This window comes from Aspergillus lucknowensis (assembly GCF_044049455.1).
Source record: "Aspergillus lucknowensis strain CBS 449.75 chromosome Unknown BJX67scaffold_60, whole genome shotgun sequence".
Taxonomy (NCBI): Eukaryota; Fungi; Ascomycota; class Eurotiomycetes; order Eurotiales; family Aspergillaceae; genus Aspergillus; species Aspergillus lucknowensis.
The window spans coordinates 136,431-163,473 of record NW_027263604.1 but is presented as its reverse complement, the minus strand read 5'-3'; the positions used below and the strand labels follow the sequence as shown (position 1 = coordinate 163,473).

Sequence of the window (27,043 nt, the reverse complement as noted above, 5' to 3'; positions counted from 1 at the left end):
CCAAACACACACATCAATGACGAAAAGAACTAGCCTAAACGCACCCCGGCCTGGCGATTCTTCCGTGCTGTCGCACCCATGACGCTGTTCATTCCTGTATGTTGGCTGCTGTCGAGGGCACTCATTGCCTCGCGCTTCTTCTCCTCTTCAATTTTCTTCAATCGCTTCTCAGTTTTCATCTTACCACTGCCCTTGCCGTGGAACTGGTGACTCAGGTGCTTAAACGCCTCCTTCTGGTTCATTTGACGACCAAACTCGTCAATATACTTAAGCTGAACATCGGGCTTGTACTCTTTGTTAAACACCTCCGCCATGTGGCGGGCTTCCTGTTGATCACGCTGCTTATTCTCCCACCGCGCGTGCTCTTCTCGCTCTCGGGCAGACATGCGGTCAAGCTTTCCTGTCGCTCGGTCACGCTCACGTTGCTGGCGAGCGCGTCTCTCGGCTTCCGTCTCAAGGCGATTCTTCTCAGATATGAATTTCTGCCGGTCACGGAGGAGGGAGTTATGCTCTGCAGCATCTGTAGATTTCACAAGACCACGCTTCTTTAGTATACCCAATGTAGCACCAAGACCCTGAGAAAGTGTAGATTCCTCCTCCAAGCCGGTACCACTGATAGGACCGTTAGTCTGGGATTCCTCGCGTTTGATGCGTTCTTTAAGGTCCTCCTCGTCTTCGGTGTCAGCATAAGATCTTTCCATATCCACGTCCCCCATATCTGCTTCTGGCCGTTCGTCGTCCGGCTCCTCCGTCCGGGTCCGCGGTGTCGTGGTTCGGCGCTGGCGGGGATCTGGGAGGACCGGTTTCTGGAGACTGGAAACAAATTCGGACGTCTCGTCAATCACCAGCCCAGGTTCTTCTTCGTCTCGCGTTTCTAGATCCATTGGAGTCTGCGAATCTTCCTCCCGGAGTTGCCGTGCGATATCCTCTGGTCGCACTCTCTGCCGTTTTTTCAGCGCGGCGCGCCGCTGACGGGTTAAGGAGGCTTGTAGATCATCGTCATCCACAAACAAAATGTCCTCATCCTGGATCTTGCGGGGTGCAGGTACCGTTGCGCCGTTTACAGCATCAACATCCATAGATGACGACCCATTCGACGTATCAGCAGGTTCTATTGTTGGAAGAGAATCGTCGTCATCGATTCCGGATCGTCTTTTGCTAGCTTTGGCCTTCTTCTTCTTCAGCTTTTTGATTTTAATTTCGCTCACATCCATGTAATCGGAGACAGGTCTGTCGGCCTCAAAATCAAGGCTGATAACATTTCGTTTCAGTTTGTCCGAAACATCCTGCCGCCGTGCTTCTTGCTCTTCCATTGTTGAACCCTGAGCATCAAGTGTAAACCGTTTCCGTTTCTTTCCATCGATTTCCTCGTCGTATTGTGCAAGTATCCCTGCATTCTCTTCCGTCGGGTCGTAAGCAGGCTTCCGTTTCTTCAACTCTAATCGTTCGGCCACCCGTTCCTTTTCGCGTAAGTCAAGATTCTCCAACTCGTCCCCCTCCTCCTCGTTCTCGTCAACAGTCGTATCTTTGAGCGTCAAGATATGCTCCTCCCCTCCTCCGAATTCCCCTATCTCATGACCAACTTTGACACCAGCAAGATCTGAAGCCGTGTGTTCCGCGATCCGTTGACGCTCTTCCAGCTCCTCTGCCAACTTGCGCGCCCGTTCTCTCTCGATCTTTTTCTGTCGCTTTTTGGTCTGGAGCAACCAAGTCTTGGTATCTACATCCGCGTCCGCGCTCTCCCCCAGTGTTGGCCCTTGAAGCTTTGCATTTCGTTGTGCTAACTCGCGCGCCTTTTTGATAGCCGCGTTCCTTTCATCGCGCCTCTTCTTCGCCTCGGCTTCATCTTGAAGTTTTCTCCAGTTGTCGCCGGCTTGTGCCTCGCGCGACTCGAGTGTGCTCGCCGGTTCATCGTCCGAGCTGTCGTCGTTGGATTCTTTAAAGGAGGGACCTTCGGCTCCAGGAACAGGCAGAGGTTTTAACCCCAGAGCTGAACGAATCTTGTTGTTTTGCTCGATTGAAATCACGTCCGCCATATTGTCGGTCGAGACAGTAGGAGGACGAAAAGAGCGGTAACCGGAGGGTTGGTGAGTTGCGTTACGTTGCAATTGAAAGGACGATTTCAACAGCCACTTTCACCAAGAAATGGATCGACTGTCCAGGAAGGTGTTACATAAGCTCCCATCTCGGTAAGGTTTAGCGCGAGTTTCTCTTCGTGCCCACTTAGCGCGAGCAATAAGAAGCGCGCTTTTCCTGCAGAAATTTTTCTGCTTCTTTTTTCCCCTCATCAACAGAACATAAACGGATCTGTGTTCAGCGATCCTGGTCGTGAAAAGCGATTTTCCCCGGGATGTTGTTTCTTTGCGTATCGGTCGATTGCTGGACAGTTCGACGACCCAAGGAGGCACCGCTGTTCTACGTTTGGTGCCATATTTTCCGGTCGACAGATCTCAGATTAATTGTTGGCACGAGGTGTTCACTCGAGTCTTGAGCTCCCTCTTGTTTTCGGATGATTGGTGAGCTCGGCTTGAGGTCCTCGTGTCGACGGCGTCATATTCCTGTTCCCTTTACTGATCATGGCCGTCGGCCGATGAGGTTAGGGATAAACCATGGCTGGCCAACATAATTTTTCTTGCAGACAGCTGTAGTATATTCTGTAGCGTTGGCAGCAAAAGCTATGATGCTTCTTGAGTAATTATAGGGTTAAGCAAGGTACTAAAGAAAGGAGTACGCAAAATGCAGCCATCCAACCCAAACACCTTGCTATCGAAACCATTCAAAGCCACCGAAACGCGAAAGATGGTGCGGGAGCTTTTAAAGAAGCTTCAGATGCCCCGTCACGGTATCGACCACGCTCTTTGGTCCTAATATGCCCAGCACCGTCCTACTTCCACTGGCGATCTGTGTGCGTCCAGCGTCTTGTATCACTCGAGCACAAAGTCCGAGGCTCATTGCCTGAGCCTGTAACATCTGCAGTTCCTCCTCCGATCTGGTCTGCAGCGCAATTTTTGCTTGGCCTTGTGATTCCCAGCGACGCAGAATTGGTGAGCTGGCCGTGTGCGCGACGAGATATTTGTAGCAGGCGAGGGTTGCATGCGAACACTGGGCAGCGATTTTACCTGTAATATTGGCAGAAGTAAGCTTTCAGTGTCTTTCAGTAGGTGACGCCGCCAAAGACATCATCCATGGGAAACAGAGGTATGGACTGGGGGCAACAATATACCTTTCGTCATCCCTAAATCCGTCCTCACAACGAGTACCAGTTTCACCTCCTCCGTATTACTCTCGAAGCTTGCCAATTCGCCTCCATCGCCTTCGTCCTCACTCTCGTCCTCCCCGCTTTCATCTTCTTCGTCCGACGAGCCCCGATGGACCTTCACGTTATAACTATTGGGCCAGCCCTCCTTCTCCCTCGACGAGAAGAGGCCCAAGGACGCTCCCTGACCGATGAAGTAGCCCGTGATCCCAGCAATTATGGCCGTGGCGACTACATACGTCGTTGTTGACGGTGGCAAGCGATCGGGGTCCGACATCGTAGGAAGGGGAGGGAATTGGATGACGGGAGTTCGGAGCTTGGGAAGGAAATGAGGCATTTTTGCGTGGGGGTCTTGGAAGCTCTGTCGCGGGCGAGAGGTCCATGCTCCGATATTTTCTCTACGCATCCATCATTCGAATTACTTTTTTCGTAACGACGCTAATATCCTGGATTAATCCGGGCACTCTGGATAGTCTTTCAAATCTCGGTGGTGGTCCCGCATTGTCTGGCTTTGTGCAAATACACATGGGACGCGCGATTACATTGTCACGTGGCTCTATGCTGCGGAGATCGTTTGCGGCTGAGTTGGGAGCTCCTTGGTGAAAACTTAATTTCACAACAGATTCGAAAAATGGAGAGAGGCTCCCCTGTTTCTTATGGTCCTCTACTTTGAAGTCATTGGTGGCGGCTGGTTCATGAGCAACCGTGAGCTCCATACCGCATTAGTTGACTCCGAAGTTCTTGCTGTCTTCCCGGAGACGGTGAAGGATGGCTCTCTATCTTCCACTCGAGATTCTTTATTTTATTTTCACTGATGTGGTTCATGATCTACTAAAGAGGGGAAAGGCAAGAACTGCTCACAGGCTACTGCTGGTTTCTACCACTGTGCGGGCAATTGTCGAGCCTCTTCTGTATAGGACCATCAAGGGCTATGACGCGCGGGTACGATATCTTTTCCAGGGTGTGATAGACCGACCGCAACTTGCGCGTTGGATAAAGGAATTCCACCTGGAAGATGAGGAATGGGACTGGACTTACAGTGACCGCGATGGTTGGGATTCGCGGTCGTGGGAGGGTCCAGGCCGTCGGCTCGTCAAACCTCAAACTGATGTGGAATCTGAGAAGGCCTGGTCCGAGCGATTAAAGGCAGCAGCAGAAATACTGAAAAGCAAATTCAGCGCCAACGGAGAAAGAATCCGTTCCTCGCGGGATTATTGGCTCCGGAGACTCGAGAAATCACACGAAGAAGCCATGAGATGGACCCTCCTGGTCCAGCTATCGAACATAACCTCCTTCACGTTCAAGGTCCGGCGGGGTGAATTCGGGGAGATGGCCACTCTCCTGCGTCTTCCACTCCTCGAAAATCTTAATTTCATCGTCGCAGTCGGATCCGGAGGAGAATGGGCTGCGGACGTCTCGCCAGAAGAAGTCTTAGAGAGCATCATATCCTGCTCGACCCAGCTGAAATCCCTGAAATTCGATAATATAGGCGGGTCCACCAGTTTTCCTGTTGAGCACGACGCCCCTCGGCTGAAGCGGATACTCGAACAGCATGCACAGACGCTTATGCATCTCGATATTGTCTGCGGAATCGACGACGCGAAGGATTGGCGTATGGAGCAAGAATGCACGGACATCCAGGGATGCTTCGGGTCCATGAGGAATTTCACTCAGCTTAAGGAACTATCCATCCAGCTTGAAGTTTTGCTGGGAAATCCCGCGGACAATGAACATCGGCTTCAAGATGTTTTGCCCCCACAGCTGGAGTCTCTCATCTTACTCAACCTCCCTGATTACCATGGGAAGGACGACTCTGATAGGATCTGGGAAGAGGATGACAATATCATGCCACTCTTCCAGGAATTGGCTAAAGCGGCTGAGGACGGCCAGAGTTTCGCTTCATTACAGTCGGTGAGTATGTATATTTCTCGCAAAGATCGCTTCAACCCACCCGATCCAGGACAATACGAAGATGAAGGTGGTATATTAGGCCAGTCAAGAATCTATTTTGGTTGGTTTTAAGATCCTTGTGAATTTACGATGAACCTTTACAATGCGATTAAATTGCAGAGATCAAAGTTCCCCCCCAATCCGGCTAACTTCAAATCAAAGAACGCTCTGTTATTTCTTTCTAAGACAGTCTCTTGAGGATCTCAAAACAATCCCGTGTACACCGGGGGATGGAGGAACAACCAAAAGACTCTACATGGCCCTATTATCGGGTCGGAAGCGTAACACTAGATTATAGTATATACATCCCTGACCATGGCGTTCTGGAAAGCTGTACCTCTTCATCTGTTTTAACGTAGATTTATCCGGTACGACCAGCAGGGGCTCCTGGATTCCCGAGTCGACGACTCCTGATTGAAGTTTTAGTGGGTCGATGATAGCGACTGCATTAGAAAACTTACATCATCGTCCGGCTGGCCATGCTGATAAGAATCATGAAAAGCCAGCTGGGAACAATTCCAAATCCGTAGATGACGTAGCCCAGAGGCACAAATAGGCCGTATTTCGCAAGCCAGCCATCTGTCGGGTGGAACGCACCGTCGTATGCGGGTCTGTTTTCATATGTCTTCTCGGAATGAATCTTATAGATCGTCTCCGGCGTCACGGTGGTAGAGTTCACATAAACAAGGTACAGAGGAGTAGAGGGCCGTTCCTCGGGTTGAGCTTGGGGAACCTTGAAGTACCAGACGGAAGGCGCGACAACAGACCAAGTGGAGCAGAGAAGTTGGTTGGACTCGCAATCGAGATATCCAAGGTTGGGAGAGGTCGGGTCGGCGGCGAAAAGGGGGAGAGATTCCTAAGATTGAGTAATTAGGCCCCTCTTTTTATGCCACGAGGGTAGATTCTCGGGTCTTCGCTGACCCGAAGATGCACCCACATTAAATGACTTTTCGGCCCTGCCACAGCGACCGAAGCAAGTCTTGTTCCCCCCGGTGATGAAAAGCAACCAGTCTTGGGGAGATTGCGCCGGTTCCAGAAGCGACTCCCAATTACTCGAGTTGAATGGGGTAATAGTCTTTTCTTGGATGACCTGCTTCGCGGGCTCGACCACCTTTTCAGCGACGGGAACGACAGGAGTCGCGGTTGGCAGGTAGGACTTGGCCATGTTGAACCAGCCTTGAACGCGGTCCGCAAGAGGGACCTGCTCCTGGGCGACAGCCAGCGCGGGAAGGACGGCGAGAAGCGGAATGAAGCGCATGGTGCTACCGACAGGGAAACGGGTGCTGGTAAGTAGACGTTTTCAAGCACGCTGAGTTTGTTGGACGATACAAACCTGGGCTAACTGTAGAAGATACAGGCGCACTTTGGGAGATGGATCGGTTGAAAAGACCAAAGTATAGACAGCAGGCAGATTCTGGACAGCGCGTTGGGCTGTTCGAACGAGGCCGCCACGACAGACGCTTCGCGCGACAGGTGGCCTAAACTCAAAACGGCAATCCTTAACCCGCCCGGCACAAGCGCGGCCTTCGGAGCCAAGCCTGGAGAGCTCGAAGCAACAGAGATGAATCGAGAGTTTTAGATTCATCCCCACTCTGTTCTCTTCGAATACAGGTTTCGCGCATCAGGAGCTCAAACTACTCTACATTCCACGCTTGATGGCAATGTTGATTCTCTCATCCTACCAGCCGATCACCCAGACTATGGAGATGCTTGCCAGCCAGAGCTTCTCTGGCAGCCCGACCTGGCTCTTTGAGAGACGAGCCCAGTCTCAGTGGCTTGGGCTATATTTAGGGCACAGTAATCCTTTCAAGTCTCAACGGGATGTGACAAGGTGACAAGGAGAGCTCGATACTTCGGTGTTTACTCGCACGTGCTGCTTCCCGATGACAGAAGCAAAGCAGGTAGGCTATCCTCCTCCTACCCCGAGTACTACTAGTACAGTGGTCAGAGTAATATATCGGTCCTAGGTGGCTCCTTCCTCGTCTTTACCGCTCCTTCCCCGAACTTTATAACTAGCGACCAACTTGAAGTTGCGCAAAGGGTAGTACGGCGACTATGGTCTTGTCAGCTACTACTCGAAGTAATTCGAGGGCTGGTTTGAAGGACATCCTCTGATACCACAGCCTATTGGTTCTCTGGCTATTACTTGAGGTATAACTTCCTTGCATCTATTATGGAGAACCCCAGGAGACTCCATGGGCTCTTTTGGAACCTAATCGCAATCGCATTTTTGACCACATGGCTGCCAAATTGCGCCTTCGGAGCCACTATGGGAAGGGAAGCGAGCCAAGACTTCAGTTAGTAGCTTACAATTTTGGCGAGAAGAATCCTGATTCTGATCTAACTGTTGCTGCTCGTTTGAGGCAACACCCTAGCGAACAGCTCTATTTCCAACCGAGTTCCAAGTACCCCGCGTCAAGCAACCGCGTCTAATCGGCTATCGGCTGGTGATTTTCCCATTTGTACCGATCTTGAAGGCCCTTTCGTGCCTTTCTGCCTCCCAGAAAATGGCGCCGATGTGCTGGTAGATACTACCTACTATGTGACCTGGAATGCTGATTTCTATCCCCTGAACGCAACCATTACTATCGAGCTGAGATATTCCGACTCTCTTGACGGCACCTCGGCATTCACTTCTGAAAAGACTGAAAATAGCTATGGATATATCCCGCTTCGTATGCAGAGAGATTGGCTTCAGGGTAAAACAGATAACACGATGACGCTTTACATCATCGAGCTCGATTCTACTCATCGAAGAGCAAGCGCTCGACATGGTCCGACGATTACGCTTCGCCGTCGCCCGGTGGAGCACTATAAACCACCACCGCCAGCACAGTTCAACAAACGAGCATTGTACATTGGCCTCCCAGTGAGCGTCGTGGTCGTGGGTATCGTGGTAATTACTTTAGTGTGTTCAATGCGAAGAACCAGGGACGCCATTGCCAACGTATTCCCGAAATCTCGAAGAAGGGGTTACGGTATCGCAAGATCCAGGCCCCAACGTTTGCTATGCGAGGGAAAAGAGAGCAGTGGCTCCGATGATTCTGCGATTTTGAAGAGGTACCCATCCGATATTGAAACCGGATTGCTCGAAGGGATGGGCTCGGAAAGGTACAACCTTGATCACGGACGGGGTGCTAGCTACCCATTCAGAAGGGACGTGTCCAGGCTGAAAAGCTGGATTGTTTGAAGGGCCGCACAGCTGTGTTCTTTCGGGCTTGAACATGTCTTTATATTGTCTCGAGAGGGTCAGAGCCCGAGGGTATGCGTGGTTGCCATCTCTGGAGTTTCGATTTTCCAACCCAAGTCTGCATGTATTCTTTGGGGAACAGTGAGTCACGAAAACGACAACTACTCCCTGGAGTAGAAGTACTACTAAGTGTGTTATACACATCTCAGGAAGTAATTTTATATTTTATACCTCGTTTCAGTCTTTCATACGACTGGAGTACTCTAGTATTGACTCCCCGCAATCCTGCGACTCCTCGAAAACGAGCGCTTTCCTTCTGGTATCTTGTAATACCAGGCCTTACTCTTCGCCCTCGGCATCCTAGTAATTCCGAGGCCAACTCGCAAGGCGAAGAGAATTCGGACAAGAGTGTATCGTATGGTCCTTGTGTTGACGTTGTGTCGGCAGGACTGCAAGTTCCCGTTCGAGCAAGCAACCAACACCCTGCTTCCGAGATGCAGTCAATGGTGTTTGTCCAAAACACGACTGAAGAATGAGTCACAAACCACTTCATTCATCGGATCCAATACCTGAATCAAGACACTGACTGGTACCATGCACAAGATCAACAAGATCAAGCTGTAATATTTTGGTAAAGCTGTTACCGAACCCTCCCGGGGTCACCTCATGTCATGCCGATGTCGGGCCTGGATAGATTTCCCCCAAACCAGAGAACGCTGGCCGCTGACAAGGCACAATAATGCAGATAATAAATCTTCGAGGCCCCAAACTTTCGCCTGGCCAAGCGGTTACGTATGCCAGCAACACCAATAATAAGCTTATTCACGAAGTACTCCGGAGCTTTCCCAGTGTGACAGGCGACAGGTCTTCCGTCGACCTGTCTCACCCAGGAGTATCTTCGGAAGCAGCAATGACTCAGTTGTCGAACTTGTTGAGATCTTCGCTCACGGATCAGCAGTGAGGAAACGAAGCGACAATTTCGACCGCTAAGGGGGTCGACAAGACCGGGGAAGGTTCGCTGGAGTGGCATCGAGGCAGGCAAAAATAATTGGAGGGACGGACAGACGCAGGCTTCCCCACAAAGGATTGGATGGGAAATGGGGTGAAAATTCCAAGGGCGCTCACTGCGTGTTCGGCGGGCGAAATTTTTCTTCATTATTATTGCCGCCCAAGGAGGAGTCATTCAAAACCTGTGAATTCATTGGAGATCGTTCCCTTCTCAAGCTCCACCCACTTTTCTTCCCCCCCAGGCCGATGACTCTTTTCTTGACTTCTCGTCAACTGCATTGCATTTAAGAACACTTCGAGGGCTCCTTACTTGACGGTTAGTATTCTTCTTCCTCTTTCAACCCTCGACAACCAGCTCACCTGTATCTAGCCTGTGATAGAGTTCTGCGCCTCACATCACTTGATTTCCGAGCCCCTCCCCCCCGCCATTCCATTCACACGATGTGCCCTGGTGCGGACAACGAGCCCAATGGGCAAACAAATGGCACTAATAGCCCGTCAAATGGTACGGCAGCGAGGATACAGTATATAACTCCCTGGAACGGCCTCATAACTGATTTTTCTTGGCAGCATCCCATCCCGGCTTCACGGCTATCCAGACCCGCCAGAATCCTCACCCGTCCCGCAATCCCTACGGTCACAAGGTCGGGGTTACCGACTTTCTGAGCAATGTCTCCCGGTTTAAGATTATCGAGAGTACTCTCCGCGAGGGTGAACAGTTTGCCAACGCTTTCTTCGACACTGAGAAGAAGATCCAGATCGCCAAGGCTTTGGACGCGTTTGGGGTTGACTATGTGAGCCGTACGAGAAGATATTCAGTTTTGGCAATATTGACTGATGACAACCCGCCGTAGATCGAGCTCACTAGCCCTTGTGCTTCCGAGCAGTCGAGGCTCGACTGCGAGGCCATCTGCAAGCTGGGCTTGAAGGCCAAGGTATGTTTGTTACGCTTCAAGTTGGGGTTGCGTGTGGCTGTCTATCTAACAGTATGAATAGATCCTTACTCATATCCGATGCCACATGGATGATGCTAGGGTTGCTGTGGAGACCGGTGTCGACGGAGTGTTAGTTGACCCCACACTTTTCATGACTGAGCTTAAATACTGATGCAAGCGTAGCGATGTTGTCATCGGAACGTCGTCCTACCTTCGCGAGCATTCCCACGGAAAGGACATGACCTATATCAAGAATGCCGCGATTGAAGTCATCGAATTCGTAAAGTCCAAGGGCATTGAAATTCGTTTTTCCAGTGAAGATTCTTTCCGTTCCGACCTTGTTGACCTGCTCTCCATCTATTCCGCTGTCGACCAAGTTGGTGTGAACCGGGTTGGTATTGCCGATACTGTTGGCTGTGCCTCTCCGCGTCAAGTTTACGAGCTTGTTCGCGTACTGAGAGGTGTCGTGAGCTGTGACATCGAAACACACTTCCACAATGACACTGGTTGTGCTATTGCCAACGCTTACTGTGCCCTAGAGGCTGGTGCTACTCATATCGATACCTCTGTTCTTGGAATTGGCGAGCGCAACGGAATCACTCCTCTAGGTGGTCTCATGGCCCGTATGATGGTTGCCGACCCCGATTACGTCAAGGGCAAGTACAAGCTGGAGAAGCTTAAGGACATTGAAGACCTCGTGGCTGAAGCTGTTGAGGTCAATATCCCCTTCAATAACTACATTACGGGTTTCTGTGCCTTTACCCACAAGGCCGGTATTCACGCCAAGGCGATCCTGAACAACCCCAGTACCTACGAGATTATTAACCCCGCCGATTTCGGAATGTCAAGATACGTCCACTTTGCGTCCCGACTGACGGGCTGGAACGCTATCAAGTCGCGTGCTCAACAACTTAATGTCCATATGACCGACGACCAGTACAAGGAGTGCACAGCCAAGATCAAGGCACTCGCTGACATCCGGCCCATTGCCATTGACGATGCAGATAGCATCATCCGTGCTTATTACCGTAATCTCAACTCCGGCGAGAACAAGCCCCTCCTCGACTTGACCGCTGATGAGCACGCTCAATTCCTCGAAAAGGAGAAGGAGCTTGCTACTCAAGGTAATGGTGCTGCCCTATAAAGGATTCGCATTTTCTCTCCGAAAGATCCGATGCATATTATCCTCCATTTGCTTGAGCCATTCCAGTCGGAATGGCCATTATTTTTTAGAGCTTTGATCATATTCCCCTAGAGGCTCTCACAAGGAGAGGCGTGGACCTTTTTGTCTTGTCATGATTTGGTGTTCATTTATTTGGTCTGGGATATTCTAATTTCTCATTGGAGTCTTCAAAAGTGTTATTTGCCTGTGCAAGAAGGGAGCGGAAAAGAGTGACTGGTGTTCTGCAAGGTTTTGTCCACTAAACTGGGCTCTGTATATAAGCAGGTCTCCTTGGTAAGGGAGTGACATGAATGAGAAGAGAGATACAGAGACATGACTATGAGTCGGATTTGGATTATGATCAGGCATTACCTGTATGAAAATTTTATGCTGGGATTGGCTGAATAAACCAGAACCATTGGAAACACGTCACCTGCCCTGCACACGCCTCAGGCTCTTCCCGTCCAAACGAGGTGGCATGTGGAACGTGCAGCCGAGGCTGGCTGGCCGTTGCCCGTTTGGCGCCTTTTGAATTGGAGCCATTCACCTTCTTCTTCGAATGGATTGACAGCCCGCTCAATTACCTCCCTGAGCCAAGGAAGTGGGTGTGGCTTCCTCTCGTCATTCTGCAGTCTTTCCCTTCGCTGGTTCGTCTGGTTGGTTACCTTGACCTCTGGCATATGCTCATCTTTCGCTCCAATCCCCACTTCCTTCTTCGACCTTTTCTTCCTCTTCAAATTCCATCCTACCTCTTATTTCTATACTCTTTCCACTCTGTGAGCAAGGAGGAGCAATCGTCGAAGGTTCACGGGAGGGGAAATGGCGTCTTCCGTCCTGCCAATCGCCTTGCAGAATAAGCTGCTCGGTTATGGCAGAGCCTCCGGTGCCCAGCTGGCCTTTCTCAACTTGGACCTGTAAGTGGAGGACCATCGCCGACGGTCTCAACATTACACTGACGACCGACAGTTTCCGCAATATTATATTTATCCTATTCCTATTCCGCTACGTTCGAAAGACGTTTTATTCTTTACGGGGCTACGGCCTCCTCGGCAGTGTCCGCAATGTCTTGTTGACAATTCGGCTATTCTTCTATACCGTCTTCCTTCGATTTCCCGGAGTTCGCGGACAGGTCGACAAGCAGGTTTCGACAGCAATTGAGGGTCTAGAATCGAAGCTTGTGTCGACCGGGCCTGGAGTCACGCGGTACCTTACCCTACCGAAGGAAGGATGGACCCCCGAACAAATTCGTGCCGAGCTTGAGAAGCTGGGGAATATGGAACATACTCGATGGGAGGATGGCCGAGTCAGCGGCGCCGTGTACCATGGTGGGAAGGACCTCCTCAAGATCCAAGCCGATGCCTTCGCGCAATTTGGTGTTGCCAATCCGATCCACCCCGACGTCTTCCCTGGCGTTCGGAAGATGGAGGCGGAGGTCGTTGCAATGGTAATCGAATCCCGCTTAGAGAATGGAATTCATGTATGGTCACTTACTTGATATGGTACAGGTCCTTGCAATGTTTCACGGCCCATCCGATGGCGCCGGAGTCACCACAAGTGGTGGCACTGAATCGATTCTCATGGCTTGCTTGGCGGCGCGGAACAAGGCACGCGCTGAACGAGGTGTAACAGAACCCGAGATGTGAGGCCATGCCAACACTTCACATGTCCTACTTGACGTTCTGCTGACTCTCCTAAAGGATCATCCCGGATACTGCCCATGCTGCGTTCATCAAGGCTTCAAATTACTTTGGTATAAAGCTTCATCGTGTTCCCTGCCATGCTCCCGAGTATAAGGTCGATATCGCTTCTGTGCGCCGACTAATTAACCCGAACACCGTCCTACTTGTTGGGTCTGCGCCGAACTTCCCTCATGGTATTGTCGACGATATCCCTGCTCTATCACGGCTTGCGACTTTCTATAAGCTCCCCCTTCACGTCGACTGCTGCTTGGGTTCGTTTGTCATCGCGCATCTCAACAAGGCTGGCTTTCCATCGCCTTACGAGGAAGAGGGTGGCTTCGATTTCAATCAACCAGGAGTCACTAGTATTAGTGTTGATACGCACAAGTATGGATTTGCGCCCAAAGGTAACTCGGTCCTTTTGTACCGAAACAAGGCATATCGCAGCCATCAATATTTTATCTACCCTGACTGGTCAGGTGGTGTCTATGCATCTCCCTCGGTTGCTGGGTCGCGCCCGGGTGCTTTAATTGCGGGCTGCTGGGCGAGCCTCATGAGCGTGGGTGAAACTGGATATATCAAAAGCTGCCTTGATATTGTCAACGCGGCGAAGAAGTTTGAATCCTCAATCAACGAGGACGCATGTCTCTCCGCAAACCTGCAGATTGTTGGGCAGCCTATGATTAGCGTGGTAGCTTTTGAGAGCAAGAATGACGCGATTGACATTTACGATATCGCGGACGACCTGTCCGCAAAGGGTTGGCATCTCAACGCCTTACAGTCCCCACCGGCTATGCATGTCGCTTTCACTATTCCCACGGCCGCGGCCGTTGATACACTCATATTGGATCTCATTGAGGTCGTCGGAAAGGAGCTGGCGAAGGCCGAAGAGCGGAAGCGACAAGGCAAGTCATACGTCGTCAAACGTGGCGACACCTCTGCTCTTTATGGCGTGGCTGGAAGTATACCTGATAAGAGCATTGTCAGCCGCCTCGCGGAAGGTTTCCTTGATACTCTGTACAAAGCTTAGAAGATCACTGGAGGACTGTTTGAACAATTGTTGATATGCATCCAAGATTGGGCGTTGTCTTGTATTAAGGTCTTTGTGCCATGGAATGTCCCTATTGCCTCTGTGAGCACAAGGAAACAAGGAGTTCGGGTGTCAAGGGGTGCCTGCTTGCCTATTGCTATCACGCAGCCTCGATGGCTTTGAAAATATTATTCTTACTGCTGCCATTCGGCAAGATCAGCACATTCCCTTTTTAAAGCTCTGCGATTCCGCGAAACCGGGAAGTCAGAGGATAGTAGAGATATAGTACAATAACAAAGTAACATCGCTTAATGCAATCGAGGTGCCGGCATTGTCGTCCTCTCATCTCGACCCTCAAACACACGCAAAACACGTATGGCCGAGGTAATCGCCCTGACTCCTGATGAAACCTAATCCGGGAAAAGAAAAAAAAAATATGTATGCAAAAGTATAACAAAAGGGGTTACATATATCAACAAGAGGTAAGAGTTATTTTCTCCCTCTACTCAACTTTTTCGCTCGCTGCCGTCCTTTCAATGTAATATCCCGGGTCCGGTTTCCGCTCCAAATGCACCTCTTGTTTTGTCAGAGCTCTGTCAACTTCCTGGACATGGACAAGCTCCTTCACTTTCATAATTTGGCCGGCTACCGATTGAGAGACGGGATGGAAGACTGTGCCCATGCGCTTCTTGAGTCCGAGGGCTTTTAGGACGTTTGTTGTTCGTCGGGGAAGACCAATTGCGGACCGCATGAGGGTGATTCGGAAGTAGCTCATTTTGTATTATGATGGTGGACGGCTGATATCTCTAGAGGTCTTGGAAGCGGCGCAATGCGGGCGTGCTTCGGAGACCGTAATGGGTTCTCCGGGAGAAAGACTCGTCGTTGGAACTTTCGTCTCGGCTATCTCGTGGAGGAATAGACGGTGAAGAGAAGATTTCTGCTTGAGGATAATGGTATTCGTGGGTCAATTGAGCGTCTGTAATGCCGAATCGTTGGTGATCATTCGTATCAATGGGCCTGTGGAATTGCTCGGAGTTTTGACTTACCCTTTCCATTCAGGCGGGCAGTCACGTGGGACGCGTATTCTGCCGTGGGGATGACGGAGACAAGAAGCTTGAGCTCGCTCCTTCAGGGAAGTGGAGGAAATCGTCAGCGAGATACTGACTTGGTACATTTCTCATGCTAGTAAATCGCCTCGATTGACTGTCGCCTATATTTCGATCGGGATGGCACGCGTGGGCGACGCCGACCGAACGGTGGCCATGCCCCGTGTGGACGACCTCCTCCGGCACCCAGAGGACTTAGACAAAATCGTCGGATTGAAAGCCGAGTACACGCGAAAGAAAGCGGCCGTTGACTCACAGCTCCGAGAGGGTCTCCGCGACCAACTGGAAAACGTACAGCGCAGCCTCAGCGCCCTCACTGAAGGTCAGCGACAGGTATCCAAGACAAGGGACGAGCTCCAAGGGATCGATCGGCTATGCGCAGAGTCACAGAACAGTGTCGACGATTTCTCGCGGATTGACCGACTTGCCAAGGTTCAACGGAACTTCGAAGCGACAATGACGATGAAGAAAGGGCTGGAGAATTTCAGTGCGGATTTAGCTGAGGTCGAGAATCTCTTGAGAGAGGACGATGAGGATCTGGAGGATCAGCCTAATCTTCTGCGGGCGCATATGCAGATATCTCGACTGCGGGACTTCCGTGACGAGGCTATGGATCAGATTCGCAGGGCCCAGGACCCAAGCAGTGAAGATACCCTGGCGGATTATTTCCAAGGCTTGGATACGGTCATTGATTGGTTTGATGACCACCTAGGGACATTGTGTATGAATCTCATACCTCTTGTGCAGTCGGATAACACTAGCACGGTGGTTAGACTCGCCGTCGTTGTGATGAATGAGGAGAAGAATGATGAGACGGTTAGAGCGCTGCAGGAGGCGCAGAAAGATCACCAGGATCTGGCTGGGCGGTTCAAGTCGATGAACGTCGGCCCGAAAACTGTTCGGGGGTACAAGGAGAAATTTCTGAAGGCGATTGAGCTGTACGCTCAAAATCAGTTCGACAATACTCAGGAGGAATTCTTGGGAGACCCAGAGGGTCTTGAGAAGAGCTTTCGGTGGTTCTTCAACGATCTTTTCACGGTACAACAGGGCATGCAATCGCTGATGCCAAAGAAGTGGAGAATTTACAAAACCTATACGGACGTCTATCACCGCATGATGCATGATTTCCTCATTGAGCTGATCAATGATCCCGAGCTTCCAGCATACAATCTACTTGCGATTATCCACTGGAGAGAGAAGTACTACAAGAAAATGAATAAGCTCGGTTGGAAGCCGCAGGATCTTGGTGTTGATATCCTTGATAACCGCGAACCTGACCTCATCCGACGGTGGCAGGATGTTATTATCAAAGCTGTTGAAGAGTGGATGGATCGAATCACAGAAACAGACAAAAGAGCGCTTACGGAACGGATACCGGATTCGCTTGACACCAATGCTGAGGGCTATTTCCGTACTCAAACTCTCCCGGATATGTGGCGAATGCTTCATGAGCAAGTTACCGCGTCTAGTTCCTCTTCGCGATCTGACCTGCTAGAGGGAATTATGGATGCGATGTTCCGAGTGCTCAAGGCTCGCCAAGTTTCCTGGCAGACTCTGCTCGACGAGGAATGCGCTAAGTACAAGGCTCCTGGCGGTGATCAGCTAGATGGATTACAACTGTTGCAGGACTGGCTAGTCGCTGTGGCCAACGACCAGATCGCCTGCATCGATGACAACAGTGAAACTGGCCAGTTTGGATACTTAACTCGGTTCCGGCGTGACATCGAGCAGTACGTGGATCCGAACTACATGGCCTCCCGGGCGATTCCTGAATTGGATGCCCTTCGGGACGGCTACGTTGATCTGAGTACATTCTGCCTCTCGCAACTCGTGCAGGTCATCTTCGCAGCAGACTTACGCACTACTATTCCCGACTTTTTCACGCAGAAATGGTATGGGGATTTTGCAGTCAAGAGGATAACATCCACGTTCGAAGATTACATGGCCGACTACTCCCCCGTTCTCCACCCGTCACTCATCGACATACTTATCGAGGAGCTCTCCGACGAACTTTTAGTCAGATATCTATCATCCGTCCGCAACAAAGGTGTCAAATTCCGCCGTCACACCGATCCATACACCGACAAATTCAAGGACGACGTTCTCACCGTCTTCGCCTTCTTCCAGAAATACCCGGACTCCTTCGCGGGAACCATCAAGCAGAAATGGCGACTCGTGGACTGGCTCGTCCGTCTGCTTGAGGCGGAAAAGGGTCCGCCTGTGGTTTCTATCTACGAAAACTTCAAGAATGAGTATTGGGATCTGCAACTCTCGTGGGTTGAGACAGTGCTTAGGACGAGAGATGATTTTGAACGGAGCATGGTCAGTGCTGTTAAGGCAAAGGCAACAGAATTATCCGTTGAACGGGGGATGGAGACTCTCATGAGTAGGGTACGGTGATCTTACTTTGGTTGTGTGTTTTTAGCGTGGCGTTTGGCGTTACCGAATCGTCTGGACTTGTTGTACAAAGTTCCTGGCTACTGGCGGCTTTCTTTGTCTGCCGATTTGCTTGAAAGATACACTATATTACCCCCATGTGCCTATGCTAGCATGCTTAGGACTCCCAACAGTTCTCCAATTAATCGATTTCTCGAAAATCTAGGCTTCTCTCTGCCACAACAGGGTACTTCTCCCCAAGCCTAGCATTCATCCCACTTGTATTTCCTTCGGGGTCAAGCTTCTTCGCGCCCATCTTACAGATACAAAGAGAATCAATGCGAAAGTCCCTCGCCCAGACAAAGGGATAACCTTGCCTCTTCTCCTCGCTACCGAGCTCTGCCCGGGCAAGTGCGTTCTCCTCTTCCAATGGGCTTTCGGGACCGTGTCGGTTCTCGTCATTGCTCCTAGCGCTCGACTCGTCTCGAGCGACGGTACCACTAGACCGCGGGACTGTTCTGTCATCATCTAGATAAAAATTCCTATAATGGGACAGAATATCCCGCGCGTCAAATGTATACGGGCTTCCGCGGTCTCCCTTCCCGCGGCCGCCTAGATTTCGTTGTCTTCCGCGAATATATATAGTGTTTACAACTGTTGCATGTAAGAGTAGCGGTCGAAGTTCTGGCTCGGTTGTTGGTGGCTGTTGCGGAGGTGACGCAGGAGGCTGATCTTGTTGCTGCTCAGGCGGCTGCTCTCGTGGCTGTCTCGTTGTTTTGCTCTCCCTTTTGTAGTCCTTCTGCAAGAATCCGGCTTCTACGAACTCTTTTCGGAGCATTTCGCAAAACGGGTAGAGTCTGGATGTGGGGTCGACTGGCACAGCGTGTAGGATCGTAGCGGAGCGTACGCGAGGAAGCGCATGCAGAGATTCGAGGGAGATGGTGAAGGGTTCTGACGGAGTAGAACCGTCCTGCGGGAGTTCCTCCGTTGGTGTTGTTCCAAATGCTCCGCCGGCGTCATTCGTGGTCTGTGTTGAATTGGTTTCCCACGTGCTTGTTGCATTCAATCGCTTCTTCTGTGCCGCGCTTGCCTCAGCCTTGCGCAGTAGGGCAGCTAGGTCAAGAGAGTGGAAGAACCGCAACGCTTCGTCGAGTCGCTGCGAGGTAGGGAGGCTCATCACACCCAATGTAAGGTGGAGAGTGCCCACAGGACGGATAGCATCATCTGGGATGAGCGGGCGTTGCTGTTGGTACCGGCGCTGAACCTCAGTTAGGTCTGCTTTTGCAGGCGAAGGTGGGATTGAAGCTTTGAAAGCGGCTAATGAGGATTCAAGCTGGGGGAGCGAGATATCATTGACCAGCGGTAGGCATAAGAAGTGTGTCAAGGGCGGCCGCTTTGGCCTGGGCTGGTTAGACATGGTTGTTGCGGTCTTTGGGGTCCTGGAGGAGTGGTATGCTCGGAAGAGAACGAGGGATCTTTGAGGCAAGAGATGCCTCATTCTTGTGATCTGCCATCCCGAGCCTAGTGAGTCATGGTGAGCGGGGCCACAGGAGAACGGGGGTTGGAAACAAGAAGAGCCAGCGGAGGCGCAGGTTACGAGCTTGACCAGCAAGCCGAGAAGCTCCAGGCTTGGCGCAACAGTCAGCGATGATTGAATGGATTTTCGTGCGATGTGATGCCATCAACGCCTCCCCTTAATTACTCCGCTTCTCCTCCTCGCTTCAAGCTCCCCCAATCCATTCAATCGGCCTCCGCTTCATATCCAATATCTACACATCCCATCGAAGCGGATGTCGCTCAATTACAGCGCTACCATGCTCTCCCGCCGCTCCTCTCGAGCCCTCCTCTCGTCCCCCTCCGCCATTCGTCGCACCAGCAGAGTAACAGCACCATCTGCTTCTTCCCGCCTTCACTACACACCAAAGCCCGTCGTCCAACTCTTGTACGGCCATCAAGGCTTTCATTCTACTCCGGAAATCCGAAAAGGCATCTTCCCGGACTCTGCCGACCCTCCCTCCCCGCATCCGCAATCCAGCAATCCCGCTGGGGCTGCGTCGCGCGTCTCCGAACCCTCGCCTTTGACGGACCAGCAGTTCCACGAGCACTCCGAGCACTACCTCAATGTCCTACTAGCTAAGATTGAGAATACTCAGGAGGATGGATCGGATATCGAAGCCGAGTATAGCGTTGGTCTCCCTCTTCTTCCATTTTCGCCCCTCTCAGCTCTCTCTCTCGAACTAACTAACCTTTATCTATAGGCCGGTGTTCTTAACATCTCTGTTCCCGGAGTCGGTACATACGTCCTGAACAAGCAGCCGCCGAACAAGCAGATCTGGCTTAGTTCACCTATCTCTGGGCCGAAACGATATGACTGGGTTGTCGAAGGAGATCAGATGCACGAGAAACAAGAAACACGACCATTTGTCAATGGACAGTGGGTTTGTTTGCGGGATGATTCAAATTTAACTGACCTGCTGAATGGAGAGTTGGGCTTGAGTCTCCCAGAGGATGTTTACAGTGAGGTTGATGAGTAGATATTGTTCACCGAGCGCTTTGAAGTAAGTAGGGCGTTGGAATTGTAGGATACAAAGAACTATTTCTGGACTGGATGGTGCAGGATACGACAAGTTTTCTGAAGTTTAATCCATTTCTCACTTTGGTCATATATGGGTGATGTAGCATCTATTGGTATAAATGCGCTGCCAATACATACTTTACGGTAATTCGTGCCGAGAAGGTACGGACCCCTGCTGCGCGAGTGACCGATATGTGGCAAGTGTTCATACTCAACAATGGCTGTTCCACTTCCCTGCCAAATCATTCCTACTCTTTATATTGCGCCAGTTCCGCGCGCCTCCAACCCGGTTCGCGTCGCTCATCATTGAGTTGCAACTGAGGGAGGGGGCGATAGAGTATTTCGCAGTCCGATCTTAGATGTGCTGGCAACCGCGTGTGTCCACCGACGGCCGGAATAACGGTGATCACAGATATCCATATCGCCGGAATGTGCTCGATATGCTGTGGGCTGACTGTGTTGTCCAGTCTGAGTAGGTGAAGAACGAATAACCGTGCCGCTTGGAACGGCAGGATGAGCATGTTCGAATACCCGAGGCTCGAGAAGCTTTCCCCGCCTGTTTTCGATTACTCTTACGCTCTGACGGAAACTATCGATGCCTGCTGGTTGTTGTCCTCGGGAAGATCGGACTAGAAAAATTAGATCGTTCACATTACAAGACAGAAAGATGGGAAAAGCACATACCACATCAAAGATCACCCGAATCATCAAACTGCAGCTCGGACAAACAGCAATTTCCTCGCCATCTCGGAGGTCATCGATCGCAATCTCAAAGCGGTCGCCACATGGACATGGATAGTGGTAAATCTGTTGATTAGGGTCATAGGTCATGTCTTCGATTTCGATCTCATCGTAGATAGAAAGTGTATCGTCGGCCATTTTTCCTTGCGTCTAGACGCTTTGCGAGTCGTTTTCCTGTGGCGCCTCACAGAACTTTGGAGATGATTCAACTTTCGTCGTTTTCAAGGCAAAAAGACTTGGTGGGGCGGTCAGGTGATCAACTCGGAGATTGCGAGTGCGTTATTGTTATTATTGCCACCAGCTGCTTTCAGCCTCGGAGCTGATGGATCTCCATCTTGACATCTTCTATTTCCTTAATTAGCGCTCCGTACCGGCGAGCAATTTCAGCGATGGGCCCTGATTTCGCAGGCCCTCTGCTCCTGGTTGAGTCCACTTCCGCATATGCCTCTAATTCTTCGAGCGCACGACCTTGCCTCTCTTCTAGTCCCACTCGCGTATCCCGCAAATGCCTATGGTACCGTGAAAGGGCGGCATTGACCTCAGCCGTGTGGATAGTAGCTAAAATATCTAGTCTCCTAAGCCTATCGAAATAAGTCAGCTCTGTCTTTAATCACCGTAGGTAATTGCAACGCGTACTTCAGTTTTTCCATGACTCCACCCGCTACCGTATAGAGATGATCTGCCTTTGCTTTCGTTGCACGAGCGAGTGAGCCATGTTTCACAAGTTCCAAGCTTGTTATGGTCCGTTCCAGTACCGCCGTGCGCATAGCCAGAACCTCCGCCGCTGTCGTCGCCATCTGCGTGCGAGCCGCGGGGAGTTCCGAGAACTGCATATGGCGTAGATTGCGCACCCGTGCACTCAGCTGGGGAGATAAGAGAGTGTGTTGCGCGGATTTTGTCCGCACACCAAGCCGCCGAGTGCTGTCCGCGACATTTACAAGTGCTCGGATATCGTACACAGCCGATGAGAGAACTCGCGTAAAAGCGGGCATCAGTATAGGTAGATTCTCATAGAATTTGTCCATATCCGACGCTAGAAGGCGATGTTCATCCCTTACGCGGCCACCGTCGTTGAGAAGGTGGAGGTTGTGGGGGGAGGATTCGAGATATAGGCTGACGATAGCGAGAGATTCACGAGACTAGAATAGCCAGAATTCCAGGTAAGCTTTTGCTGACTTTGTAAGCTGAAAGAGGACAAAAATTGCCCTACATCATCTGGTAAATCGTTACCCGGGTCGAAAGCTAGCTGCTGTATAGTGTGCTTCTTGATTTGTGTTTTCGCGTTGCGCAACTGACAACTCCTCAGTTCCTATGCACTGTGTGTCAAAGCCAAGCTCTTGATCGCGCTTTCCAGCTCCTACGTACATCTATAACCTTTTTCCGTGACGGTTGCGCATCAATGGCACGCGTCGAGCCATCTGGGTTGAGTAATGTTGAAGTTAAATGCTGGTATAGCCGTTTGAACTGCGGATTATTTGCCAATACAGTCGGATCGCAAGGGGGTATCATTATCGACAATAATTGTGAGGATTCATGAACAAGGGATTTGGTGATGGTCCCAGGCGCTGGGAATGGGAGAGGTTGTTTAGGGTGACCCCGTGACTTCCAGTGCCTCAGGTTGTGGGGGTTCAAATGAGTTCAACGCGACTTGGAGAGGGTGTGCAAATCCATCAATCGCCATAGAAATTGTACAAGCTTCATTTTCTGGCGTCCATTGTCACATCCTCTCGTAATACTCATACATGATCCTCAGCGCTTCTGTGTCAGCCTTGAAGAAATGCAAAACAGCTTTCCAAGCCAAATTTGGGTACCACCACACCTTCTGCTCAGAGACGGCTTTGGCAAGTGAAACTCCCAGCTGGGTAAAAGAAAAAGGATTCCTGCCAAACACCATTCTGCACGAGAATACCATGAACGCGAATCCTAGGAACCTGAAAAAAGATCCGAACTAAAACCCCCACGAATGCGCTGAAGTAAGTAAACGCTTATGTACAAGAAAGTTCAACGCCTGATACGTAAGGCAGATCCTGAGGGTCGTAAGAAGGCAAGACGGATGCAGGGGCTCGGGGAAATTGGGTGAAATCGGTCGGGACGTGCTCGGGCTCTCAAGACGTTTTGAGACGCAAAACACGCAGGAGAATTAGAAGGTTCGTGAAGAAAATAAGGTTACGGACGAGTCGGCTGTGGAAAGCACTCGGAAGAGTAAATGAAACAGATCGCAAGTCTACTCTTCCTCACTCTCCTCCGAGTCGTCTTCCGAGTCATCACTGCTGTCATTGGCTTCGACCGAAGGCACTGGATCCGGAGAACGGCCGCTCCCGCCCCCTTGGAAGCGGGAAAGGTTGCTTTCGAGCATATTGATCTGGGCTTCCTGCTCGTACTTGCTCATAGGCTTGTTCTTCTTTGGTTTGGCGGGCGGAGCATTTGATGCAATGGGCGTTGAGACATCCTCATCGTCAACAATATGAGGTGCATTCTTCTTCACGAATTTGAGCAGCATTAGGAGCACTTCATTAGGTAGCTCATCAATGTCCAGCTCTATTTCGGTCTCTTGTGTACCCTGAATATAACAATCAGCGCCGTGTGCTGCGAACAGATGAAAAAAAGAGTAGCATACCTTGAGAGCCGGAACATTACTTTGAATAATCTTGAGTGCTTCCTGCATCTTCTTATCAGGAAGACTACTGATGCCGTTGGATATGATTTGCTTTTCGTGATAACTAACCCATCGCTGCTTCTCCGGCTTAGCTGACTTTGAGCTGCTTTTCTTGTCTTTTTTGCCAGAGCTTGCCGATCCGCTCTTCTTGTTATCCTTCTTCTTTGGCTTGGTCTTCTTTGAGGTAGGAGGTGTTTTCTTCTTCTTCTGGGTCATCGCCTCCAGCTGTTGAGACATCTCAGCGATCTGCTTCTTCAATCTATTGATTGCCTCCTCTTCCTCATCATCACTTGGTTCATCGTCTTCATCACTCTCATCAGACGACGATTCGGCACTATGCTGTTCAGGATGTGGCTCGTGGGCGGCTAGATAGCTATCCTTCTGTGACCATTTGAGATTGAAAATTTCTTCGAATTGCTCGCCAGCCACGTAAGTGGGATCACCCTTGAGATTGAACTTCAAGCAATTCTTGACAATCTGGCGGATATCGGCTTCAAATTCCTTCGCGTTCTCATATTGACCGGTATTAAGCTTGGTTTGAACAGTCGAGAGATCCATTGGTTTCTTAATGATACTGTGGTATGTCGGGATATTCAAAGCGACAGGGTCGACAGGGATATAAAACGGGGCAGCGCAGTAATAGTTTTTTGGCTTATGAAGTTCATCCACGACTTCCTGGCAGAATTTAAGCTCCCACTGGTATTTCTTCTTCTTCGGCTTTGTTGAATAAGGGAGGTCGCGTTTTGGAGGATGTATAGAACGCTTAGGTCGGCCATCTGCATTGGTAGAATCTCGTCGAATCACAGGTAGCCCTTCAGGGCCAAGGGCAAAAGTAGTAGTAGCCTGAGGTGATCCCCCAGTCGCTCGTGCTGTATTTTGGCCAGCAGAGCTTCGGGGCTCGCGACGGGCTGCAGATGTTTTGGCTGCAACCTTCTTTGGTTTCTTCTCCTCCAACTCATCTGGCTTGGGCAAATTCGTCATTTGCTTCTGAAATGTAGCTTTCAACTTCTGACCCTCCTTACTGACTATATGTTCCGTGCCATTGAAGGTCTCAGCATTTTGGAGCATGAGATGAAAATCATCTGCAACAGCTTGCGGGTCCTTGTAGGCGTTATTTTTCAATTTCTGCTCCATTGTAGTAAGATCCATTGGTTGTTTGATGACCTGTGGATAGTGCGGAATATTCATCTTGATAGGATCAACAGGTTCCTTATAAAACCGTGCATCGTGCATACGCTTAAGGCTTTGTATTGACTTGAGAAGGAACTTGTGCTGGACTTTCGTTATAGTGGTATTGCCATCCATAACTGCATCAGCCGTCCCTTCTGTTGCTGGTGTCGGCAATTCTGGGACCTTGAATTCGGGCAATCCTTCGGTATCAATCTTCGTACGTTTGGCAGATGGCTCATCGTTTGGTTCATCATCACGCTCTCTTGACATTTTTGGGGGAGAAGCCGGAACATCGGTGGAGTCTCGCATCACCTGGTCGACATCTTCGTTGGAGGAATGGTTGGGCTGGGTAGTGGAAGGGTGATGAGGAAGCTCATTCTTCACAAGATTGGTGCTTTGCGGTGACTGCACACTGGCTGCAGTATCAGACGCCATGTGCACGGTGAGTGTATCGTCGAGACCTGAACTATCTATTCCAGCCCCATTTATCGATTGCTTTGTTGCCTCGCCGAAAGAACTAGGCTTATCCTCAAATGATACTAGATTGGCCACAGGGCTCGTACTAAAAGGTTTTTCTTGTGGCGAGTCGGTTTCCGTAGCCAGAAGAGTTGGTGACTTCGGGGGAGATGTGGTTGTGGCCACGCCATTCCGTTGGTCAGGGGGATGGCCGTTTGCAGAGGCACCATTGAAATCTTTTTCGGACGTCTCAGCTCCGTTAGTGGGTGGAATAAGTTTGGGATCGGTTACCACCCTAGCATTAAGTCAGCCAGTTGCGCCTAGATGCAGTCAGGTAGCAATAGGGAGAAGACATACTCTAGGCGATCCATGTGAGAGGAAGTATCTCCATTTGGCGACGGCGGCAGTTGAGGCTTTTCCTCCTTGAAAACAGAGGATGCCTCGGGAGGCGGGGTCGCCATGAGGTGGTAGGTGTAGTTTTAGGACCTCCTGTCGAAAGGGGCACAATACGAATATCTAACTTGTGGCGAGGCGTGCAGAGGAGGCTGGTCCCGGGTTTGGGGGATGGCTTAGAAAATGACAGCAACAGCTATCAAGTGGACAGGTAAAGTGCGCTATCAGACTAAATCGAATCGAAGCAGCGGCGGACAGACAACAGCCGATTAGATGACAAAAGGCGCTAGAAGAGGAGCCGATCTAGCAGTCACAGTGGTATTGGCGCGACGGAGATTAAGGGAGATACAGAGCCAAGAAAGACGGAGAGATGAGCGCAAGTCGGAAGTGGAGAATGCGACAGGCAGGAAGGAGGAATTTATCTTGCCAAGAGGCGCCAGCCAGTCGTCACGTGAATCAGTTGACTCAGCGAGGCCAAAAGTGGGAAGGTGTGGGTGTTTCCAAAGTCGAAAAAAGAGCCAGGAGCAACCAAGAGGCACGTGCCAGGCCCAGGAAGCAGGTGAGGGGACCTTTGGTGCTTTTCAGGGAGTGAGAGGGAAATGAGGTATCCGACTCCCTTGTTCGATCGCTTCCCCAAGAAAGGAAAATGAAGAAAGGAAAGGAGAGAACTTTTGTTTGTTCTTGTGGTAGGGGTTGGTTCTTTGCGACGCGAAATGGGACGCGCTAAGTCATGAGATAAGAGGAGCTTGCTTTTGGAAGAGGGGTTCGGAGGGCGGTGGGAGTAAATCGTTGGAGCAGACAGGGTTGTCTGACAGGCGGTCAGGGGAGAAACGACGGGTAAAATGGAATTCTGCAATCAGCTCTAGAAACTGAGACTGAGAAAATCAGCCTGGGTGGGAGAATCCTTAAGTACGACCGGCGCGTCGCGCTGTTGAAAAACTCCATCGGAGCCACTAGTCCCAATACCTCGAGCTCAAGCTATTCAGCAGCCCGTGATTGGCTCCAGGATGACGCGTTCTCAGAGCAGCTCGATCCTATTGGGTGCGATGCTCCTCAGCAGTGGATCCTTCGTACCAGATTCCCCTTTGTCGGAAACGCCTGAAAACACCTGAAAACACCTCAGGCTGCATGGAAAGGACACCCAGTTCAAACCTCCTCACAGCCTTGACAATCATCGCATCATCGCTCAAAACTTTGCCATCTCCCAGATGATGAGCATTGGTTCTGGCGGGGTAAGGCAGTCAACCATCGGCAGATGCACCACCCCTCTCGAAGATGACATATCGAAAATAACAATGTGAGGCAGTCAGGGTGGATCGGAACCTCGCTGTGATTCTGACGAAGCATAAAAATTCTGGTT

The 27,043-nt window shown here is 50.7% G+C and overlaps 13 protein-coding genes across 13 annotated transcripts; 6 read left to right on the top strand and 7 right to left on the bottom strand.

Moving 5' to 3' along the window:
• Nucleotide 1: 1 nt before the first annotated feature.
• BJX67DRAFT_365506 (U4/U6-U5 snRNP complex subunit SNU66) lies at nucleotides 2–2,255 on the bottom strand. The gene has a single exon (XM_071030277.1). The coding sequence runs from the start codon at nucleotides 2,034–2,036 to the stop codon at nucleotides 30–32; it is 2,007 nt and encodes a 668-aa protein (XP_070881875.1). The 5' UTR covers nucleotides 2,037–2,255; the 3' UTR covers nucleotides 2–29.
• A 559-nt stretch (nucleotides 2,256–2,814) lies between these two features.
• Nucleotides 2,815–3,593, bottom strand: BJX67DRAFT_385249 (aminoacyl-tRNA hydrolase PTH2; the record flags this gene model as incomplete). The annotated part of the gene is made up of 2 exons (XM_071033816.1): nucleotides 2,815–3,119; nucleotides 3,224–3,593. The coding sequence occupies 2 exons, from the start codon at nucleotides 3,591–3,593 to the stop codon at nucleotides 2,815–2,817; spliced, it is 675 nt and encodes a 224-aa protein (XP_070881874.1).
• A 250-nt stretch (nucleotides 3,594–3,843) lies between these two features.
• On the top strand, nucleotides 3,844–5,670 carry BJX67DRAFT_289100 (uncharacterized protein). Its single transcript, XM_071026773.1, has one exon. The coding sequence runs from the start codon at nucleotides 4,025–4,027 to the stop codon at nucleotides 5,276–5,278; it is 1,254 nt and encodes a 417-aa protein (XP_070881873.1). The 5' UTR covers nucleotides 3,844–4,024; the 3' UTR covers nucleotides 5,279–5,670.
• Nucleotides 5,423–6,630, bottom strand: BJX67DRAFT_289079 (uncharacterized protein). Its single transcript, XM_071026772.1, has 4 exons — nucleotides 6,540–6,630; nucleotides 6,144–6,468; nucleotides 5,668–6,062; nucleotides 5,423–5,616 (listed from the first exon to the last, which is right to left on the bottom strand). The coding sequence occupies exons 2-4, from the start codon at nucleotides 6,462–6,464 to the stop codon at nucleotides 5,568–5,570; spliced, it is 765 nt and encodes a 254-aa protein (XP_070881872.1). The 5' UTR covers nucleotides 6,465–6,468; nucleotides 6,540–6,630; the 3' UTR covers nucleotides 5,423–5,567.
• Nucleotides 6,631–7,444: 814 nt separating this feature from the next.
• On the top strand, nucleotides 7,445–8,396 carry BJX67DRAFT_375007 (DUF4448 domain-containing protein; the record flags this gene model as incomplete). Its single annotated transcript, XM_071031635.1, has 2 exons — nucleotides 7,445–7,503; nucleotides 7,613–8,396. 2 exons carry the CDS (start codon nucleotides 7,445–7,447, stop codon nucleotides 8,394–8,396), a joined length of 843 nt encoding a protein of 280 aa, XP_070881871.1.
• A 332-nt stretch (nucleotides 8,397–8,728) lies between these two features.
• On the bottom strand, nucleotides 8,729–9,724 carry BJX67DRAFT_289062 (uncharacterized protein). The gene has a single exon (XM_071026771.1). The coding sequence runs from the start codon at nucleotides 9,577–9,579 to the stop codon at nucleotides 9,061–9,063; it is 519 nt and encodes a 172-aa protein (XP_070881870.1). The 5' UTR covers nucleotides 9,580–9,724; the 3' UTR covers nucleotides 8,729–9,060.
• hcsA (homocitrate synthase) lies at nucleotides 9,698–11,999 on the top strand. The gene is made up of 5 exons (XM_071030276.1): nucleotides 9,698–9,909; nucleotides 9,975–10,198; nucleotides 10,259–10,339; nucleotides 10,401–10,468; nucleotides 10,523–11,999. Exons 1-5 carry the CDS (start codon nucleotides 9,846–9,848, stop codon nucleotides 11,481–11,483), a joined length of 1,398 nt encoding a protein of 465 aa, XP_070881869.1. The 5' UTR covers nucleotides 9,698–9,845; the 3' UTR covers nucleotides 11,484–11,999.
• A 321-nt stretch (nucleotides 12,000–12,320) lies between these two features.
• Nucleotides 12,321–14,210, top strand: BJX67DRAFT_385245 (sphinganine-1-phosphate aldolase DPL1; the record flags this gene model as incomplete). The annotated part of the gene is made up of 4 exons (XM_071033815.1): nucleotides 12,321–12,415; nucleotides 12,468–12,945; nucleotides 13,007–13,140; nucleotides 13,199–14,210. The coding sequence occupies 4 exons, from the start codon at nucleotides 12,321–12,323 to the stop codon at nucleotides 14,208–14,210; spliced, it is 1,719 nt and encodes a 572-aa protein (XP_070881868.1).
• Nucleotides 14,211–15,335: 1,125 nt separating this feature from the next.
• On the top strand, nucleotides 15,336–17,805 carry BJX67DRAFT_289021 (SNARE-binding exocyst subunit SEC6). The gene has a single exon (XM_071026770.1). The coding sequence runs from the start codon at nucleotides 15,437–15,439 to the stop codon at nucleotides 17,714–17,716; it is 2,280 nt and encodes a 759-aa protein (XP_070881867.1). The 5' UTR covers nucleotides 15,336–15,436; the 3' UTR covers nucleotides 17,717–17,805.
• Nucleotides 17,806–17,894: 89 nt separating this feature from the next.
• On the bottom strand, nucleotides 17,895–19,109 carry BJX67DRAFT_375003 (uncharacterized protein; the record flags this gene model as incomplete). Its single annotated transcript, XM_071031634.1, has 1 exon — nucleotides 17,895–19,109. One exon carries the CDS (start codon nucleotides 19,107–19,109, stop codon nucleotides 17,895–17,897), a length of 1,215 nt encoding a protein of 404 aa, XP_070881866.1.
• Nucleotides 19,110–19,506: 397 nt separating this feature from the next.
• BJX67DRAFT_385242 (frataxin family protein) lies at nucleotides 19,507–20,226 on the top strand (the record flags this gene model as incomplete). Its single annotated transcript, XM_071033814.1, has 2 exons — nucleotides 19,507–19,878; nucleotides 19,951–20,226. The coding sequence occupies 2 exons, from the start codon at nucleotides 19,507–19,509 to the stop codon at nucleotides 20,224–20,226; spliced, it is 648 nt and encodes a 215-aa protein (XP_070881865.1).
• A 6-nt stretch (nucleotides 20,227–20,232) lies between these two features.
• Nucleotides 20,233–22,517, bottom strand: BJX67DRAFT_391036 (zf-CSL-domain-containing protein; the record flags this gene model as incomplete). The annotated part of the gene is made up of 6 exons (XM_071034703.1): nucleotides 20,233–20,896; nucleotides 20,952–21,158; nucleotides 21,349–21,589; nucleotides 21,645–22,147; nucleotides 22,219–22,317; nucleotides 22,374–22,517. 6 exons carry the CDS (start codon nucleotides 22,515–22,517, stop codon nucleotides 20,840–20,842), a joined length of 1,251 nt encoding a protein of 416 aa, XP_070881864.1. The 3' UTR covers nucleotides 20,233–20,839.
• A 579-nt stretch (nucleotides 22,518–23,096) lies between these two features.
• BJX67DRAFT_288950 (putative transcription regulator BDF1) lies at nucleotides 23,097–25,853 on the bottom strand. The gene is made up of 3 exons (XM_071026769.1): nucleotides 25,648–25,853; nucleotides 23,626–25,585; nucleotides 23,097–23,568 (listed from the first exon to the last, which is right to left on the bottom strand). Exons 1-3 carry the CDS (start codon nucleotides 25,749–25,751, stop codon nucleotides 23,233–23,235), a joined length of 2,400 nt encoding a protein of 799 aa, XP_070881863.1. The 5' UTR covers nucleotides 25,752–25,853; the 3' UTR covers nucleotides 23,097–23,232.
• Nucleotides 25,854–27,043: the final 1,190 nt, after the last annotated feature.